Source organism: Lonchura striata, chromosome 10 (assembly GCF_050655825.1).
Source record: "Lonchura striata isolate lonStrDom1 chromosome 10, ASM5065582v1, whole genome shotgun sequence".
In the NCBI taxonomy this organism is placed as follows: Eukaryota; Metazoa; Chordata; class Aves; order Passeriformes; family Estrildidae; genus Lonchura; species Lonchura striata.
This window is the reverse complement of record NC_140712.1, coordinates 19,191,659-19,209,952: the sequence shown is the minus strand read 5'-3', so window position 1 is coordinate 19,209,952 and position 18,294 is coordinate 19,191,659. Positions and strand designations below refer to the sequence as shown.

Below are 18,294 nucleotides of genomic sequence, written 5' to 3'. Positions count from 1 at the left end.
ATAGCCCACACCACCACTCTGACCTCCTGCCCAGATGGAATTTTTACTGATTTATTTATTTTATTTTTTTTCTGAACAGAAATAAACCCAGACCCCATGCTGGAAACTGGGAAACTGCACAAAAGTCAGCAATGAAATAAACTCGGAACAATGCCCAATTCAGATGGTCTAGGGGACCTTCTGTACAGTGTCCATGTCAAAATTTCCTCATCCCAAAGAATTCCCTGCAAAACACACAGGATGCTTTTATTACTGTGTGGGTGGCATTTGATACAGCATCCCAAGTGGCCAGGGAGGCCAATGCACCAGGCATTGTTCCACTGCCACCTCTCCAGAGGGACACTGCCTGCAGGAACACACCTCTGTCCTCTGCACAGCTTAGCCACACCTATAACATAGATCATACCCTGCCCTGCCAGCTGTGAAGTGCAGTTTAACAGGACAGAAATCAACTCTTTCATCTCTCCTCTTTGTTTCATGTCATTTCAGTGCCAACATGCCCCTCTCCCCACATACAATTATTTAGCAGTGATGAAACTCTGCTAATACTGAACACTGAAAGCAAATGTAAGTTATTTTTGGCAGTACTGTGGCACTTTGCTCCCTCATTTACTCCTCACCTCGAACGCTGTGCAGTTTTGGGTGCTAAAATACAAGAAGGATATAAAGACAAAGCGAGTATTCAAAGGAGGGTTATGAAGATGGTGGAGGATCTAGGGAAGGCTGGTTGTTCACTGGAAAAGGGCAGGGGTCACGGCACCGAGCCTGACAGAGTTCAAGCAGCATTTGGATAATGCTCCCAGGCACCAGTTGGGATTTTTGGGGCTGTCCCCTGGAGGGCCAGGAGTTGGGTGATCCTTGTGATTCCCTTCCAGCCCAGGATGTTCTATGATCCCTATAATTCTATGATTTCATGCTCACTGTCTGGCTTGGCTGATGGCACCACTCACATGCTCAGTGCCCCAGGATAGTTTGTAGAACCATGGCTAAGATTTTCTCGCATCTTACATTTTTAAAGACATGAAAGATCTGTAAATACATTAGCCTGGAAGCAGAGCCCTGGTGATCAGCAAAAAGGCAAAAATACATAAATCTGATGTACAATTGTTGATGTAGCAGCTAGGCCATGCTGACCCAGCAGCTCGGGAGGTCTGTGCCCTGTCTGATGGCAGTATGAACCTCGTGATTGTTTTGCAGCTGGGCTGATGTTGTGTGTTGTAATTAAAAGTGGATACAAGATCACAGAGAATTTTGTGGAGGGAACCCACTATGATCTTCGAAGTCCAACTCCTGGCGCTGCACAGGAGATGCCAACCATCCCACCCTGTGCCTGGGAGTGTTGTCCAAATGCTGCTTGAGCTCTGTCAGGCTCTGTGCTGCGACCACTCCTCTGGGAAGCCTGTTCCAGAGAGCCTGCTCCTGCTCACCACCCTCTGGGTGAGGAACCTTTTCCCAAAATCCATCCTGACCCGCCCCGGACCCAGCCCCAGGTTCCCTCGGGTCCCGTCGCTGGTCACACCCAGCAGAGACCCCGCGGTGAGCTCTGCCTGTGCCCTCAGCATGGCCCCCAGAGCCTTCCCCACCATCGCGTTCCCCTTGGGTCCTCTCTACAAGAGCTGTTCGTGCTGAGCGGGGGAGCAGCGCCGGCCCCGGCGGCAGCGGGAGCTGCGGAGGCCGCGGGGCCCCGGCGGCGGCGGCAGCGCCCGGCCGTGCCCGGCCGCGGGGCCCCGGCGGCGGCGGCGGCGGAGGCGGCGCCTCTCGGGGGGCGGGCCGGGCCGGGCCGGCCGGCGCTGCCTTCCGGGGCTCGGCGCGGCCGGAGCGGGGCAGCCGGAGCGGGCAGGATGCGCCCCGCCGCCGCCCCGCTGCCGCTGCTGGCGGCCTCGCTGCTGCTGCCGCTGCTGCTGCCCGCCGCGCCCGCCGCCCGCGGCAGCCTGGAGCCGCCGGCGGGCAACGGCAGCCGCCCGCCCGCCGCGCCGGGCCCCGGCAACCACAGCGGGGCCCGGCTGAGCCCCGTGCCCGCCGCGCTCCGCGACCTCTCCGCGCTCAAAGCCGCCGTCATCGGGGCCTGCGCGCTCACGGCCGCGCTCATCGCCTGCCTGCTGCTCCGCGTCTTCAGGTGGGCACCGCCGCCCGCGATCGGGGGCGCCGAGGGGCGGAGGGGCGACCCCCTCCTGTTTTATTATTTTATTATTTATAAATATACGTATCTCGCGGATAGTGGTGTTTTCTATAACCTGCTAGTGATGTGCTCAGAGCGCGGCGTGTGTGGCCGGCCCAGCAGCCCCCGGGGACCGCTGCCGGCCTGGGCGCAGCGGGCTCCGAGCGCATCTTGCGGCGTGGGCGCACCGCTGCGGGGGTCGGGCGGGCGCGGGGCGGAACGCGACCGGCTCCGCTGGAGCATCTGGGAGTACGCGGGGCTCTTGGCGGTGCTGGGCCGCTGGGTGGGTGCCCCGGGAGCCTGGGCTGGCCGTGGGCACGCACAAAGCCCAGCCGGAGATCAGCCCCCGGAGCCGGAGTGGCACCGCTCGGTGTCCGGCAAAGGGACGGGAGCAGCTGGCGCTCGGGGCGGGAGGAGGCGAAGCCAAGGCTCAGGTGACAGAAGCAGTTTAACAAGTGGACTTGGCACATTCTTCCTTGTTCTGTCTTCAGGCAGCTCCTCTGTGCGTGGCTGAATGCTCTGCTTCTCCCACTTTGAACTAATTCTGTGTAGGAAGGGCAGTGTTCACGATGGTAGTATTCCAAAGTGTGGTCTATAAACTGAAATGATCAGGGCTGATACTTTCTGAAGAAATTGACATTTAACTGTGTTCTACTTAAGTGTGTGCAGCAGCTAGCAAAGGCAATGCAAATAAATGTGCTCATAAAGTGATGTGGTTTGAGAGAGCCCAATAAAATGTTGAAGAGGTTTTGTTTTTTTTTTTTTTAATCAATATGTCTGGCTTGCAGCTGTACAGAGTTGTCACAGACAAACAGCAGAATTGGTAGAAATTATATGAGCTAGAATTAGGAAGTCCATAACTAAGGCTTTTCATTCTGCACTAAGTTCCTACTCCTAGTTCTGTGTGATCTTGGAGAGTTTATTTTCTTTGCCACTGTTTCTTCTGAGTATAAAGCAATATCTTGTGTCAAGGAGACCTGGCTGAATATTGGTAGCCAAACTGATAACCTTTAAAGGCCTTCCCTATACCATTATCAGCAAAAGCAGGTCCAAGTTAAAGTCACCTTGGGAAAGATGGATTTATTCTCTGGTGCCAGACTCGTCATTATACAGCTGATCAGAGTTAATGCAGCATTAAAGATACGTTAAACACCCTCTGAGATGTCGTGTGTATCTTTGGTAGAACCTGCTGGGGAAGTGGAAAATGCAGCTATTGGCTTCTGAATATATTTCTTTATCTGACAGAGCACTTATTTGTAAACAGTTATCCCAGTTACAAACGAGACAAGAATACCAACAGGTATGTTTGTACAGCGTCACACTTGTAGACTTGTAGCTGACAACACAGATCAGTGGAGATTCTGTTGCAGAAGAGATAAGGGAATTACCCTCAATAAATGTAAAGCTTTTCTCACCCAGAATACAAGCTTTCTTCACACTTAGTCAAAAACATTTTTTTGAAGAGTCATGGATTCCTATTAAAGAGATTTTGCTGAAATCCAATCTTTGATTAAACTTTCACTGTGAAATTATTCTGTGTTGCTGGAAGTGAATTATGCTTTTATATGAATTGTAGAGACGGAATAATCCAGTGATTGGCCAGATACTAATCACAGGCATCAGATTAATATTTTATACATTTATATTTTTTATACATCTCATTTTTACATATTTTTCTGTTGATATTATTTTCATTTTTTGTTTGCGTAGGAATAGATATCTTTGTCCAGCTTTCAGCTCAGTTCTTAAGGCAGCACTCAGAGATTCCTCTTCATTCCTTTTGGAAATGCTATGCTCTGAATTCATCTGACGGTTGTGTGGTTCAGAATGTGGTATCACTCAAAGTGGTCTGAATTTCCTTTCTCTCTCTGGCTCCTGGGGTCTCTGAAGGCTAACCAAGACTTTGCTATTTGTCTGCATGTGGTAAGGTCTAATTTGCTATAGTATTTTTTTTTTTTTTTTAAGCTCAGTCCTTGGTTTGCTTTCTTTCTTACACCCATGGGCTCTGCATTCTCCCAACCCAAAACCATTTCCACAACAAGCCAAATTCCATGTTATTCTCAGTCTAATAATTGGGTAGTTTGCATTACCAGGAAACACAGTGTCTTGCAACAGATTGTGTGTGGCTAAACTCACTCTTTGATCTGTGTTTTGGATTTTGCCTTTTTGCCTCCATGTTCTGCACTGTTTCTCTCCCCTGGTGCAGCTTGGTTCATTCCATTGCAATGCAATTTTTGGGATCAGCTCACAGGAAATACAATTTTTCAGATGTGGCCAACTGTGCTGGTGGACCATGTGCCTTCTAGGGAAATCTGATAAGTTACTTTTGCTCCAGTGGGCCAGCTGAGAGCAACCCAAAGCTTTATTTGCAGAAAACTCTGCTCTGAAAGTGTTTGCATCATGTCTTGACCTGCCCTTGAACAAATAGAATCCAGGCTGGAAAGGCAGCTGTATATCTAGATTTTCCAAGAAAAACTACCTGCTTATTTTGCATTTCATTGCTTTGTTATTTTTCTTCTTGTTCAATTTTGATTTCATCCTCAGATGCCACTTTAAGCTTAGTTTTCCAGCAAATAATAATAATAGCAAAATAAATGGTATAAATGAGATTGAAGAGAGATGTTCAAGCATATGATCATAAGATACAAGACCCTTTGTTCTAGGAGCTGGACAGTTGCTCCGGGCCATTCAAGGCTTAACCCCAGAGAGTTTTACTGATTTAAAATTAATTGTATTGTAACCAGTTACAGTACTCCAGCAAAGACAAGACTTCTGCCAGCAACAGGAAAGAAACTCAAATTAAATTATGTTAAATGTAGAAGAAAAAAACAAAACAAAACAAATCAACCAAGCATCCAACCCCAAAATATATATCTGTGACCATGTTGAAAGCCATAGGCAGGCTGCAGCATTGATAATGGAATCACAGAATCACAGTTGGTGTTGGAATGGACCTCAAAGGTCACCTCATTTCAACCCCTCTGCATGAGCAGGGACACTTTCCACTAGACCAAGTTGCTTAGGGTCCCATCCAACCTGGCTTTGAACACTTCCAGGGGTGGGGCAGCCACAGATTTTCTTGGCAGCCTGTGCCAGGGCCTCACCACCACTCTGACAGTAAAGAATTTATTGCTATTATCTGATTTAAATCTCCTGTTTTTTAGTTGGAAACCATTCCTCCTTGGCCTGTCACTACATTCCCCATCTCCAGAAAACACATGAAGAATTGACTTAGTGCTTCAACTTTGCTGTATACACCAGCATCCAGAGAGCAGAGATACCAGGAAGATCAACAGGAATGAAATACTGCTGACCTAATTCATCAGCTGATAGGAAGCCTGGAGTTTCCTGAGGTTTTTAGTTCCATTTTTTTTTTTTTTTAACTGCTAAGGGAGTTCATGAACAGGAAATAAGCTGGTCCTAATTCCATTCTGCATATAACATTGCTGCAGTTCTAGGAGGGACTGGTTTAATCAGACTTCCAGTAAGCACCCTACTTAGGTTAAGTAAGGGGTTTTTTTTTGATTGTTTGTTTTTTTCATTGGTTTGTTTTTTTTTTCTTTCCAGGGGATGTTCCCCCTCCCTCTACATCTCTTAGCAGGAGGTAAAAAATGCAGAGACCTCTCTCTCTCTGGGTCAGGAAAAGAATAATCTTTGAATGTCAGGGTTGTGGACTAAAATAGATTAGAGGCGTAAATAATACAATGAACCAGTGAGTTGATTCGAGCACTTAGCCCACCACATGATGCCTCAGAAAGGAGGATGAAGTGCTGCACATGACTGGTGCTTGATCAAAATAGCCCCTGGTCAAAGTACAGCCACAAAGGCAGCGTTCTGCTCTCTGTGAGTCCTTCCCTGCTGTCTGGACAGGGATGTGGGCTGGAGCAGGCAGACCTTGGGGTGGTGTGTGGTGCCTCAGCACTGGGTCTGCAATGAAAGGTTCACATCCCTGCCCCCAGTTAGCCTTGGTTTTCTTTCCACCTCATAGTTCTGGACAAGACCTGTGGCCTTCCCTCCTAAATTACAGTGGGTGGCTGAATCAGTAGAAGCATCAGGATTTAAGTGGAAGATGGTTTTCTGTGCTAAACTACTCAGAACCACTTCTACCCTGGGGAGTGCATTGTCATTGTGCAAGGGCCACACTCTGACCACAGCTTCCAGCATGCTTCTTGCTTGCTTTTAAAAAAATCCCACAAAGTGAATGTGGCTGGAAAGGAGATGCTCATGAGGTCTGATGTGTCCTGATCCTGTCCAGGAGGTCTCCAAAGTTCATGAAATGTTTGTATTCTGTAGTTCCTGCCCTGTGCTGTTCTGCTGACTCTGCTGCCTGATCCCACCTGCTGAATAAAGTGCTTTTCCTTTTTGTGTTGTCATTGCTGATGGTTACAGGGATCCCACTGAGGTTCAGGAGCTTTAATGTGAAACAGTTTCCTGACAGGCAGCCTTATTCAAGTGTGCATGTAGGGAAACTCCCAAGGCTTTCCTGCAAAATTAGCTTGGGTAATTCTGGTATTTATGAAGCCTTGGGGAGTTGTACAAATGAGAAAACGGACTACTGGAAATCAGATTCATGACAAATTAGCTAGATAATCTAGGGTAGAACGGATTGAGAAAGGGGTGGGAGGAAAAGACCTTTTTGCTTTATCAATGGCAAACAACTGGTTGTAGCAGCTTAGCCAAAAACCAGCAGCAAAATGAGCTTCCTTCCTATCCTAGATGGGCACCATAATTAAGTGAAGTTGTGGGGATTAATAGGTCACTGTACAGTGAGTTCTGCTCCTGGTCCTCTTAAAAGTGTAGCCCAAATAGACTAATTAATGGCTGGAGGCAAAAGGATTCTAGTTTCCTATTTCTAAAAATATCTGTTCTGCAGTAATTTATTGAACCACTCCATTATTAACAGTTTTTAGATTAACTGTGTGGAACAAGTTACATTTTCTAATGGAAGGAATGGGGGAGGAGGGGTCTTAGTAAAGTGGATCTGATACTTGGGTAGGATCTTAAATGGAATCCATGGAAACCCCCTGTAGCCTGTATGTGAGTGCAAAGTGGTAAGGCTGTGCTTGGTTAGTTCTGACAGGTTAGTCTTGGTCTGTGTTTAGGCTTCCCAGCATGAGTAAATATTTCATGTAAAAACAATGTTTTACTTGCAAGAGGAGACCTCCCTGCATCACTTTGCTGCTAGATTTTAGCAGGGAAGCAGAGTAATGGAGAAGTGGTTTCAAAAGGATTTTCAAGTGTTTGGGTTAAGAGTCCTGCTGTACTGGATATAAAATTGCTTGTTTCAACAACAGTAGTAAAGGAACAAACCACCCCGTGCTCTGCGTGACACAGCAGCACAGATAGCTCTAAAAATTAGACCAGGAGGTGACTTTCTCCTCACTCCTGATGCAACCTCAGCCTTTAGAACAGGGAGAAAATGCAAATTGCTTCATCCCAAGGGCTGGGACCTGTTTGTTCAGCCTTGGACTACTGCCCAAAAGCAGTGCTTGGCAGAAGTACTGAGATTTCCACATCAGAGCTGGTCACTGATTTAAATTTCCTTAACTTTAAGCTTAGAAGGGACCACTGTGGTGGAGGTGCACACTCAGGGCTGGAATCCCAGTGTCTCTGCAGTGCTCATAGCCCAATTCCTGTTGCTGTGTAACTGTTTTAAAGACTTCTTGAGGCAAAAGCTGTGCTTTTGGGTCCAGCACACCTCACATGATATGCCAGGGGAGGGCTTCCTGATGGTGAAAGTGCACTTGGGATGTGCTGGCTGCTCGGAGCACTAGCTGTGATTGCCAAAAATCTGCTGGGCTGCTTGCTTGTGCCTGCACCAGCTCCCTTGTCATGCTTGGCAGGTAGCAGTTTTGTTTGCTAAAAGGTGTAGGGGAAAGTTCTGTATTTTGTTAACCAAAACAATCCACTTTTCTCCCTGAAGGCTGGCCGAGTACACATCAACACGTTCTTGAATGTATAATCACAAAAATGCATTCATGCATGAGCAGTGTGACCTTCCTAGTATGTATGAAAACAGTAGGTGAAGTAAAAAAAAAAAGACCCACACAATTCAAGCTAGAGGCAGAGAATAAGTTGAAAAGCCACACACAAAGTGTTTATTAGTTGAAAGTAAGTGTTAGAAAATAGATCTGTCAAAACCGTGGGATGTGCAGGTGTGTAAGCATCTCCATTTACAAGGAAAGGTAAGGCTGGCATCTGTGGGAGGAGAGGTGGTAGATACAGTTAGCTTTGAACAATGGTTGATTATTTTTCATAGCACCTGCACAGATGGAGCCTGAAACTGCTTCAGGTGAGACTCAAGGTTGTTGCTGTGGGACTCTTGAGCTTGGCCTGACTGCAAGGAAAGCGAGCAGGCAATTTTGTACCCAGACAGCATCCCCTCCTTGCTCCTAATCCTGCCTAGAACATTCCCATGGCTCAGCAGGGCTTAGCCTGTGCTTTCTCATCTGAACATGCTCACTAAACCAGTGGCTGCTTCAGCTGATTAAGCCCATGTCTCACTTATTGAGTGTGGCAGCAGGAGCACGTGGTGGCTGCGGCGTTCGTGTGCTTGCCCTGGGTGCCAGAGCATCTCTGGTTTGTCAGCAGTGGAAAGGCTGACATTGATCTGGATTGCAGCTGACGAGGAGCTGCTCCACACAGGCACCAACAGTGGCCTAGGAAAGCAGCAGGAGGGGACAGAGGCTGGTTCTGCATCGTTCCTGTCAGGGGGTCTGAATCCAGTAGAGTCACAGCTGGTGGGAGCAGCTTCAGCCTCTGCAAGGAATGCTGTATAAAGCAGTCTTTCCCACCTCTGTGTTTCAGGTCTGGCAAGAGGATTAAGAAGACCAGGAAGTATGACATAATCACCACCCCGGCCGAGCGGGTGGAAATGGCTCCTCTGAACGAAGAAGACGACGAGGACGAAGACTCAACAGTGTTTGATGTGAAATACAGGTACTGCTGCCATCCATCCAGTTAGGCTTGCTCACTGAGCTCTTCTTAGTGAAGAGAGCTCTTTTATTTCTCTGCTGGGCTGACTTGGCAGGGATGAGGCAGTCACAGTCTCCCTCTTTGCCCAAGCATTATCCCTTTCCTATATACTCCTTGGCCTGTTCCCATCACACACAGCTCTGTCCTCCCCTGCTCCTGCAATAACCCTGTCAACTCCCCCAGGCTGTCTGCACTCCTGTTTCCCCTGCAGAGCAGCACAACAGGGTACACGTGTCCCAAATAGCTGACAGCGTTTCCAGACTGAACTTCCCCTCTTGGGCAGCCACTGGCTGTCATTCCTGTGTGTTCACACTGGATGGAGGACTGTGGATCAAGGGTCATGGATCCAGGGCTTCTTTCCCAGGCACTGCTGTTGCTGTGAGCCTGGGAGGGAAATCAGAATGGATCTCCACAAGATTTGTACCAGAGTACTCCTGTGTTGGTCTGTGACAGAGAGGACTGTGGGCCCTCACTGATGCTGTTAGCAGTTACCCCGTAGCAACAAACTTTCCTTAAATATGTTTGTCTTTTTGAGATGGAAGTGATGTGACAACCCCAAACTTCTGCTGCCTATTCTGGGCATGAAGATTTATGGCAACAACTCAGCACATAAAGATGCTGCTTGTTGATTTATGGCATCAGAGTATCTGCATTTTTTATTTTTGTTTGCATCAAGCCATCCACACTATTCGAGTTGTGTTCTCATCCAAATAAGGCCTACTCTAAAATCTGTCCTACTTTGGCTGAAGTAAGCTCTCCTAATTAGAAAAATGCAGATCTTGACAACTTCGAACTGGAGATTTTATGGACTTCACTCACATTGCCCCTATCCTAACTTTGGAAAAGGGGGAACACCACATCTGCTCTGAGTGCATGCATGCCAACATCTGAACCACACACCACTGTATGCTCCACTGGTTGTTTCCCAAGTCACTGCATTAGTTCTCTATAAAGATCAGGAAATAGTTGAGAGCCATGAAACAATGAAGGGTGTGAGTCAAACCTTTGTGTGTAAATAATTAGTTTTTCCTATCAGTCCTATGCTGACTTTTGCCGTTCCCTGTAGCTGCCCTGTGTTTGCTCTCATAATTTCAGCTTGTGCAGTTTGTACTTTGGGTTCAAGCTTTGTTAAACCCAGAGTCCAGAGATCTGAGTTTCCATGGCTGTTTAAACAGCCCCCATGTCCCACCCTCTTCCTTTTAACTCCATACTTCCTCTGTGAACTTTTGGAAATGGGATCTGAGGGTTTTATCCCCAAAGAGTAAGAAAAGAAGAATCTCAATCATGGCAGTGCTTCAGGACAAGATGTTTAAAAGTGAAATAGTGGATGAACAAAGAGAGCTTGCTGGGGACCATTTATCTCTTGAGAGCTGTGTTTGTGTTATCTGACATTGCTTCCCTGGAGCAGGAACTCTGCCACTATCACTGAAGGTATCAGCTCATCCTAGGTCCCTGTTCTTGGCCAAGCAGTCCTCTTTTAGGCTGTGGGAATTCCTGCTTTCTGCCACAGTGCAACAGCTATTAAATTGCATGTTTTCTGCAGTCCTCGCTGTTTCAGGCACACTTTTGTTTATCTCAGACAGAGCTACTGATTTTGGAGGGGAAGATCATCTTACAGACAGCCCCTTAGCAGTGCTGCTTTTGGGAAAGCTTCTTTGAGGATACATTTGCTGTAGAAGGTGTCAAGCTCTCTGGTTCCTTTTTGCAGCTTGGAGAGTGTATCCCAAACAGTTCACAAATCCTGTCACCAGAAAAGAGACTCCTTTGCAAATTGGGAGTTGCTGAGTTTGACCACTGACAACCCCATTGAAGTAGTCAGACTCTTTTCATAGGTTCTTGTGTTCAGATGGGAAGAGAGGGATAGAGCTGCAGAAAGGGCAGCTCACACTTGCCCACAGGGAGTCAGGGGACAAACTTCTACAGGTCTTCTCTTGGTGTCTCTGCCTCAGTTCTCCTCTGCCCCCCAAGCTGGTGTTCATGGTGTGGGAGGCTCTGAACTGGTTTATTTGAGATCCCCTCCCACTGCTGAAAGATCTGTGCTGGCACTTGCATCTGTATTTGGGGGAGTGATTGAGATTCTGTGCTTTCTCCCCATGTAATGCAAACAGCTCTCTAATTAAAAGGCAGTTGGTGTGGAGCAGCAACAGGGGAGAAGCGACATTTACCTCTCCAATTGGCTCTCGTGCAGTTAATTTTCTTTCCTTTAATGCTCTGTCCTTGTGCAGATTTGTTTCCAGTCTTACATGAGGCATCAAAGAACAGCAGACAGTGTAAATTGGGCTGTTGGATGAAGGTCATTGTTATTTTTTTCCATTTTTTTAGGAGGCTTTAAAGTTTTAGGCTCCCAGTAGTTTCCCCCCCGGCTTCCCTTGGGCAGTGGAGCAACAAGAAATAACCAGCTTCCTCCAGTAAGGCAGACTAATGAGACCACTTCAAAATGTTACCCAAACACAGTCCTGTCTGTGGATGCAAAAGCCACCCACTGCTGTCTCTGTTGAATGTGTGCTGGATCAGATCCCCTCTTTGCAACCTCATTCCAGTAGCAGGGAAGCAGCTCTGTCAATGGCCTCTAAACCTGCAGGCACAATTTCTGCAGGAAAATATGAAACAAAGATTGTCACAGAGAAAATGTGCCAGAGCACTTGGACATTGACACCTCCTTAAAAAGCTTCATGGAAACCACTGTTTTAATATGTGTGTTTCTGTATGTATTTGCTCTGCTGTTGAGGGAGGCACCTGGATAAAAAGTTCAGAAATTGTTCTGAAATCACTGTAAAACTACAAAAAGAAAGCAAATGGAGCAATGGAAAGAGTGTTTGTTTCTTGATCACTAATTTAATCTGTGCTGAAGCCCAAAAAGTGTTCTTGTCCAATTGATTCCTCGACCATATGAATTATATTGGTCATCATTTCCCAGATGTCAGATGTTTTTTCAAGTTTTATGATGGGATTTGCTGCACATCTTCAAAAAGGAGTTAGTGGAAAACTAGATCCCACTCTCCATATGTTTTTTTTCTCATCCTACAAATAGATTATGATTTGAAGATTTCCCTCTCCTCTTTGCTCCTTTAGCTCTTTCTTTCGGGAGGGCAGGGGAATTTGCAAGGGTTCTGTGATCTCTGTGATGGAGCTAAGCCATCAATTCATCAGGCATTTGGCACTTAGGGATGCTTGAGTAGACAGCAGTGAAGTAAAGTAGGTTACAGGCAAACATCCCCAGCAAAATGGTGTCCATCCCCCACCACAGAACACTACTTATTTTGTATAATAAGAGAAAAGAGATTAAAACAGCTGCAAAAAGAACCAGTTTATGAAAAGGTAAATAAAATTGTTAGCTTGTTAAGCTTATTAACTCTAGCGAGGCTCATTGGGGGATTTCTTGTCAGCTTCAATAGGAAACTGAAAACAGGTTCTGAATAAATTCCGTGGCGTCTTGCACATGAAAGGCTTTGAAAGCACTTCAGTAATCTGGGATATCAGCAGTGACTCCTCTCCCTGCTGACTTGCAGCTGTTGGAGGCAGTGAATTCTGTTCTTGCTTCGCTTGCTGGGCCCAGCTGGGGGAATTTCACAACTGTCCAGGCCCATATGTGCCATGTGACAGCCCAGAGCTGGGGAAAGAACTCTGAATTTAAATGCTAGTCCTGGTGTCAGGCTCTTAAATAAATACTGATAGGAAGTTTTTCTTGAGGCAGATTGAAGCCTCTGTCCTTCCTGTCGGCTGAGTAAAATTCCTCAGTTTGTTTTCCCTGTGGATTGTCATTTTTCCTCTAACAGCAGCAGCACCGGCTGAACACAGAAGTGGTTTAGGAATGCATCTTCCAAAGTGCTCTTGAAAGAAGAAAGATTTATGTCTAAGGAACAGTGGCAGGCTTAAGGAAGAGGACGGGAAGATTTATTCAACCATTGTGGGACTAAAGGGCTTTTGCGAACTTGCAGGATGTTTTAGAGGACAGATGCACCACGTGTAAGGGCTGGATTCTAGATTCATCCCTTTTTCAGGCACTGATAGCATTGAACTGTAGAGAAACATCTTCAGCACAGTTGCAGAGCTCAGCCTTTGATGTACCCAAGTCTTGTGAGTCTCTGTAAAATATGGGTTACACTGCTGGCATCTTCTCTAGGACTACATCCTTTCCAGATGCTGACTGCGTGTGCAGCTCTGAATGGAGCATGGAATTGTTCCGTTTGTTACTGCGAGGTGTTCACTCTCAAGGGAGCAGCTCTAATGGATTTTTTTCCAGTGAAAGCTGCAGGCAATTCTGGATGATGCCAGGTGAATTGTACTGGGGTTTATAGCAGCTTATTTTTTTTCCCCAGCAGGCAGCAGTGACAAGTTGTGTGTAAATGGAGGGGTATCATTTATCCTCATCTGAAGGGGGTGCAAATCACCAACACAGGCAGCAGCTCACTATAAATACAACAAATTGCTAAAGCTTTGGTGCTGCTGTTAAGGATTTCCATAGGCCCACAGCAGGGGAGAAAAATAGATAGTCAAAAAGCAATTTTTGCTGGGTTTTGAAGGCCAGTTCTTTCCTGATGCTACTGTGACAGTTGTTGCCGAGCACACCATGTTCTGCTGCTCTTGCAGTCCTATGGGAGGGCTCTTGTCTCCTTCCTGCAGTGTAACAGGTTCCTGTTAAGATTTTTTTTGAACCCTGAAGCAGTTAGGGCATCAGAAGGAACATCCATAGCAAGGAGGATGGTCCATGTGTGTTGATGGGCAAGGTGTGCATTGGTGTGTAAAAGCTGTGAGATGCAGAATGTGGTTTCATGTGCCTCCCTGTGCACATTCCCTTCACTGCTCTGCACAGTGACTGGCCACTGGATCTTCCAGTACCTGGCCTTTCTCTCATCTAACTCTGCTTTTGTCTTCCTTTGGTATCTCTTCTCTGGCATGGCACTAACATCCCATCACTGCCACCAGATACACAAACTGCTGGAATTGGTGGCAATCCCAGTGAATGATGCCACCTTTTCCTTTGTGGCCATTGAGATAGATATTTTTTTTTTTTTTCTCCACTTCACACATGGGTTCTCATCGCTGCCTGTGAGTAATTTCAATTGCAAATCTCCAGCTGTACTAATTCTTCTGCTTTCCAGGTAAAGCAGCTCCGTGGAGCGTCGGTGCCTGCAAGACGTCATTCTGCTGTCGAGGGACCTGCTGAACCCATAACTGTGAAAGGGGAGGCTTTCATCTCTGCAGTGCTACAACCTCACCTCCTCGAGGTGCTGTTTGTACAGCAGGCTGTGGATCTTCTGACTAAAACAGCACCATTTGGTTCCCTGGTGTCCCAGCTCCTGTGTTGGAATGACCAGAGTTCCTCTTTGCAAGCTGGGCTCTCTTGCTTTAGGAGAGCTGCAGTGTCACCAAAGCATTACAAGGTGCAGCTCCTTATGGTCTAAATAAGTTTTGCTGAAGGAGGAAGACAAGGAAGATTAAACCAAGCTGCCCCAAGGACTTACTTTCTAAAACCCTAATTCAACTCTTCAGTCACTGTTAAACTTCAGTCATTGTTATAGGATCATGTGTTTTAAAAAAAAAACAAGAAGTATTTTTAGACCATACAGAGGTGACTTAGGACTTAAGATGGTAAAAATGTAAGCCATGCTGAAATGCCCCATTGTCTTTGTTGTAGGGTTTGGGTGGGAAGGGGTTGGGAGGTCGACTCATGTGGGAAATTTTCTTGACTTGCTACTGATTTTTTTTTTAAACAGCAATTGCACTAAGTTTTCATGATGACACTCTCATTGTCCCAAGGAGCTCTGATCAGATCAACTTCAGTAAGTGAGACCACAGGGAAATAGGAAGAATCAGGCATACTCTAAACTACAACAACCTTGGATTAAAGAAGATATATTTTTGTAATTTTCTGCCCTTCCACTGGGAGTAAAACCAGTGTTTTGTACTGCCCTGTGCTGACTGTAACTTGTCTACAATTCATTACCTTTTTCTAAACAAAGTAAGTCCTCATGTGGAATGATTGGATTGCAGAGAGAGAACATGTCTTATTTTTCATGGAAGCGTCATGTAAGTGATCTTATTCTCTGTCAAACTGGAAGTTTTCCCTTACTACCTGCTTGACAAAGCTCATTTAACTCAAGGACGATTTTTAGCTGTTATTCCTTGCTGTGCTTTGTGCTGCAGAGGTCAGAGCTGTGGGATGACACTGTGGGAATTAGATTGCTGCATCTGGAAAGGTCGGGTCTGGGGGACCGCAGGCATCTAGGCATTCCAGGCCAGCGGTAGAAAGGGCAAACCCAGCTGGGTTAGTTTCTTTCCTTTGTGGTTTTCCTTTCGAGTAACCACAGATAAAATTCAGACTTTACTGTTTACTGCACTCCTTCTATTTTGGGTTTTTAAGCTGGCTGAAAGCTTGCTTTTCTTGGGGAATGCATATTTTCCAATTGTTTTAGGATTGTCCCACTGTTTGCTTGACCCTATCCCAGCCTTGCAGTTGCAATTTCTCAAGGAGACTGCAGTTTCTGGCAAAGCACCAGCCTTGCAGCAGGCTGCCACTTTTGGGATTTTTATCTTTCTTTTTTTAAAGCCCTATTGAGATTTGAGGCTTGTTGAGAAACCAAACTGCTTTGTCATAATACCACGACCTGCGCCAGTTCTGTGTGGTTCCCCTTGGCCCTTCAGTCAGTAAAAGGAGGTGAAGGGGATTTTTTTTTCCTTTCCAGCAGCCTTGTGTATTCATCCCAGCAGCTGCCATACCACAGCTTGCTTTCCCCTAGCTGTGACTCAGCAAAGGCTTTGCAGACAGCCAACTCAGCCTGGATGGAAAAATCCCCAAGCAGACTGTTGTGTTAATATTAGTCATCAAGGCAATATAAAATGCTCTGTTATTTTCATTCATGGAATAGTTTGAGTCATTCTGTGCCACTGTTACCAAGCAATATTTGACATGTCAGCTGGGAGGTGAGGATGGGCTGGGCAGGTTGTTCTGGCTGGCAGGAACCTCAGGGAGCAGAGAGTGGAATGATGCTGCAGGTTCAGGTGAGGTCTGGAGCTCTTTCCTCACCTCGGGTTTCAGGTTCTAGGCTGGATGCTCCAGAAGGAAATAATGAGTTTCTCCAGGGCTGCAAGACTGAAGGCTGGGAATTGAACTTGTTGGGCAGACCAAGCCCTTTTGAAGACAGAGAAGTGGCAATGCTGAGAGGAGAGAGGGAGGTTGAAAGCTTCTCTTGGCATTTGTGGAAGGAGAGGACAGGATGAGGTGGCTGCCCTGTCTGTGCAGGCACCATGGCAACGTGCTCATGCCCACCCTCCTGCCACACTCATTAAGCTGAGCATCAGGCACTCTCAGAGTGGAGACAGGGAATGAAACCATCTCTGCACAAAAGAAAGGCAAGACCGAGTTATGTAGGAGAGAGATGAGAAGAAAATATGCATGAAGGGCACTTCTGCCTTCTGAGCAAGTCAGTTCTTGAAATCAGTTTTTCCACCAGCTTCAGGTCACTTACTGAGTTAGGCTGGCAAAGGCCTTCTGCTGCCCTTGCTTGTAGCTTAAAAAAAACCCAAAAAATAAAATCCCACTATTTTCACAACATGGCCAAATCTCATTGGTGGACAGGGACCAGGTATTTAAGATGTTGAAGATGGAGGTGCTCAACAGCAGCTGGGATTTCCTGGCTCCTTGAGGAAGTCCCAACCTGTGTGCCATAAGCTAAAAAGTGCTTATAGGGAAGCAGCAGCTGCTTGGAGGAAATAAAAGGTCAACCTGACCAGTTGCTCACAGTCATGAAAATAATCCAAATGCTTTGTCTGATACTCAGTTGCTGTTGCAAATGTGAGGCAATGTTTACCTCTACAAAACTTGCTGTATGTGATTTAAAGTGTCTGGTTAAATATTCTATAGCTATATTTAGTTAAGATTTTAAGAGCACTTGACGTGACTCATCTAATAGTATATATATATGAATATTTTTTTAATTGTAGAAATCAGTTTAAAACATAGTTTTAATAATTTGAACTGTTTGGTTCAGGTAGTTCTAGTTCATCAGAGAAGAAATAGCCATTAACCACTACATGAGTTTTTTACCCTAATGTTCTGTGTATCTTACACTGCAGATTTAATCTGATTGTGACTGTAACGTGTCTTAGTATCTGCTGCTATTTTGTGTTGCGTAGTCAAACTTGCTTTGTTCAAGAGCATTTTAAAAGGCATATTTTTTTGTTACAGAAAATGAAAACAGAAATGTTATTACAGCTGTCTGTCTGTAGCTCACTTACTGCTTACAGAATCCTCCAACTCCTGGCTGAGGCAAAGTGTGTGAGTCAGAGGCTTTTCCCTTTGTGCATGTGAAGGGAAAACCCTGCAACAGAATTGCAGCTGCTTTACTCCAGCCACAGCCCTGTCACCAGAGATTACACTTGAGAAGGCAGAAATCAGTGTGCCATGCTTACCTGCAGAACTAACTACACAGATAGCTTTGTATTTGCATTTTCCCCCCTTTTGTTCCTGGGAAGTTGCAGAGGTGACTGCAAACACTTGTTTAGCACACTGACTCTGTGATCCTCTATTGTTTACCTTAAGACCAAACTCACTTGTAACAGTCTACAGGCACTAATGAAGCTTGAACACATAAACACTAATTAACACAAACACTTTGTTAGTAAGTGTTCCCTCTAATTCCATGTACATGGTATAATCTCTGCAGGGTGGGCTGTGGTTTTTTTAAAGATTTTTCCTTGTTAGATGAGTTTCTGCTGCTGCAGTTTGTGTGTGAGGAGGTATCAGGACCATGTGTTCAGTTTTGCGCAATTGCTTTGAAGTTTTTTTTAAAAAGAATTCGTCATTGTGACCAAAGCTTCTTTTTAAGGAAAAATTGGTTGTGTTTGAATGGACTTTATGTGTTTTAGTAGACACTGCCATCATTAAACATGTTCTTGAAATCCCTGTGCTGTGTGTTATGTTTAAGGCAGGAAAGGGAAAGGGCTGATGCTTTTTGGAATGAGGTGGATATCAGAGCTCCTGTGTGCTCCATTATTAGAGGGTTGCAAGTCCCTTTGTCCTGTGACTGAATCAGAGCCTGACAAGGGGGAAAACTGGTCTTAGCAGCATGGTAGAGGAATATGTTTAATCACACAAGGTCCCCATCAACCATCAGGAAGCTGGGCTTACTGCTGGGATCAAAAGACAAAATCTCTGCAGT

General features: G+C 45.9%; 1 protein-coding gene across 2 annotated transcripts; it reads left to right on the top strand.

Moving 5' to 3' along the window:
• Positions 1–1,826: 1,826 nt before the first annotated feature.
• On the top strand, positions 1,827–18,038 carry FAM174B (family with sequence similarity 174 member B). Of its 2 annotated transcripts, XM_085588891.1 has the most exons (4): positions 1,827–2,116; positions 8,966–9,097; positions 12,435–12,439; positions 14,851–15,065. In XM_085588891.1, exons 1-4 carry the CDS (start codon positions 1,842–1,844, stop codon positions 14,922–14,924), a joined length of 486 nt encoding a protein of 161 aa, XP_085445017.1. In that variant the 5' UTR covers positions 1,827–1,841; the 3' UTR covers positions 14,925–15,065. The 2 variants fall into 2 exon arrangements, with proteins under 2 accessions (XP_085445017.1, XP_031361560.1); XM_031505700.3 differs by lacking the exon at positions 12,435–12,439 and having other exon boundaries at positions 14,236–18,038.
• Positions 18,039–18,294: the final 256 nt, after the last annotated feature.

Excerpts from the sequence above, each read along its gene's own strand:
- FAM174B (XM_085588891.1), top strand. The coding sequence starts at position 1,842 with ATGCGCCCCGCCGCCGCCCCGCTGCCGCTGCTGGCGGCCTCGCTGCTG. Across the intron at positions 2,117-8,965 it reads CTGCTGCTCCGCGTCTTCAG|GTCTGGCAAGAGGATTAAGA; the intron begins GTGGGCACCGCC and ends TCTGTGTTTCAG.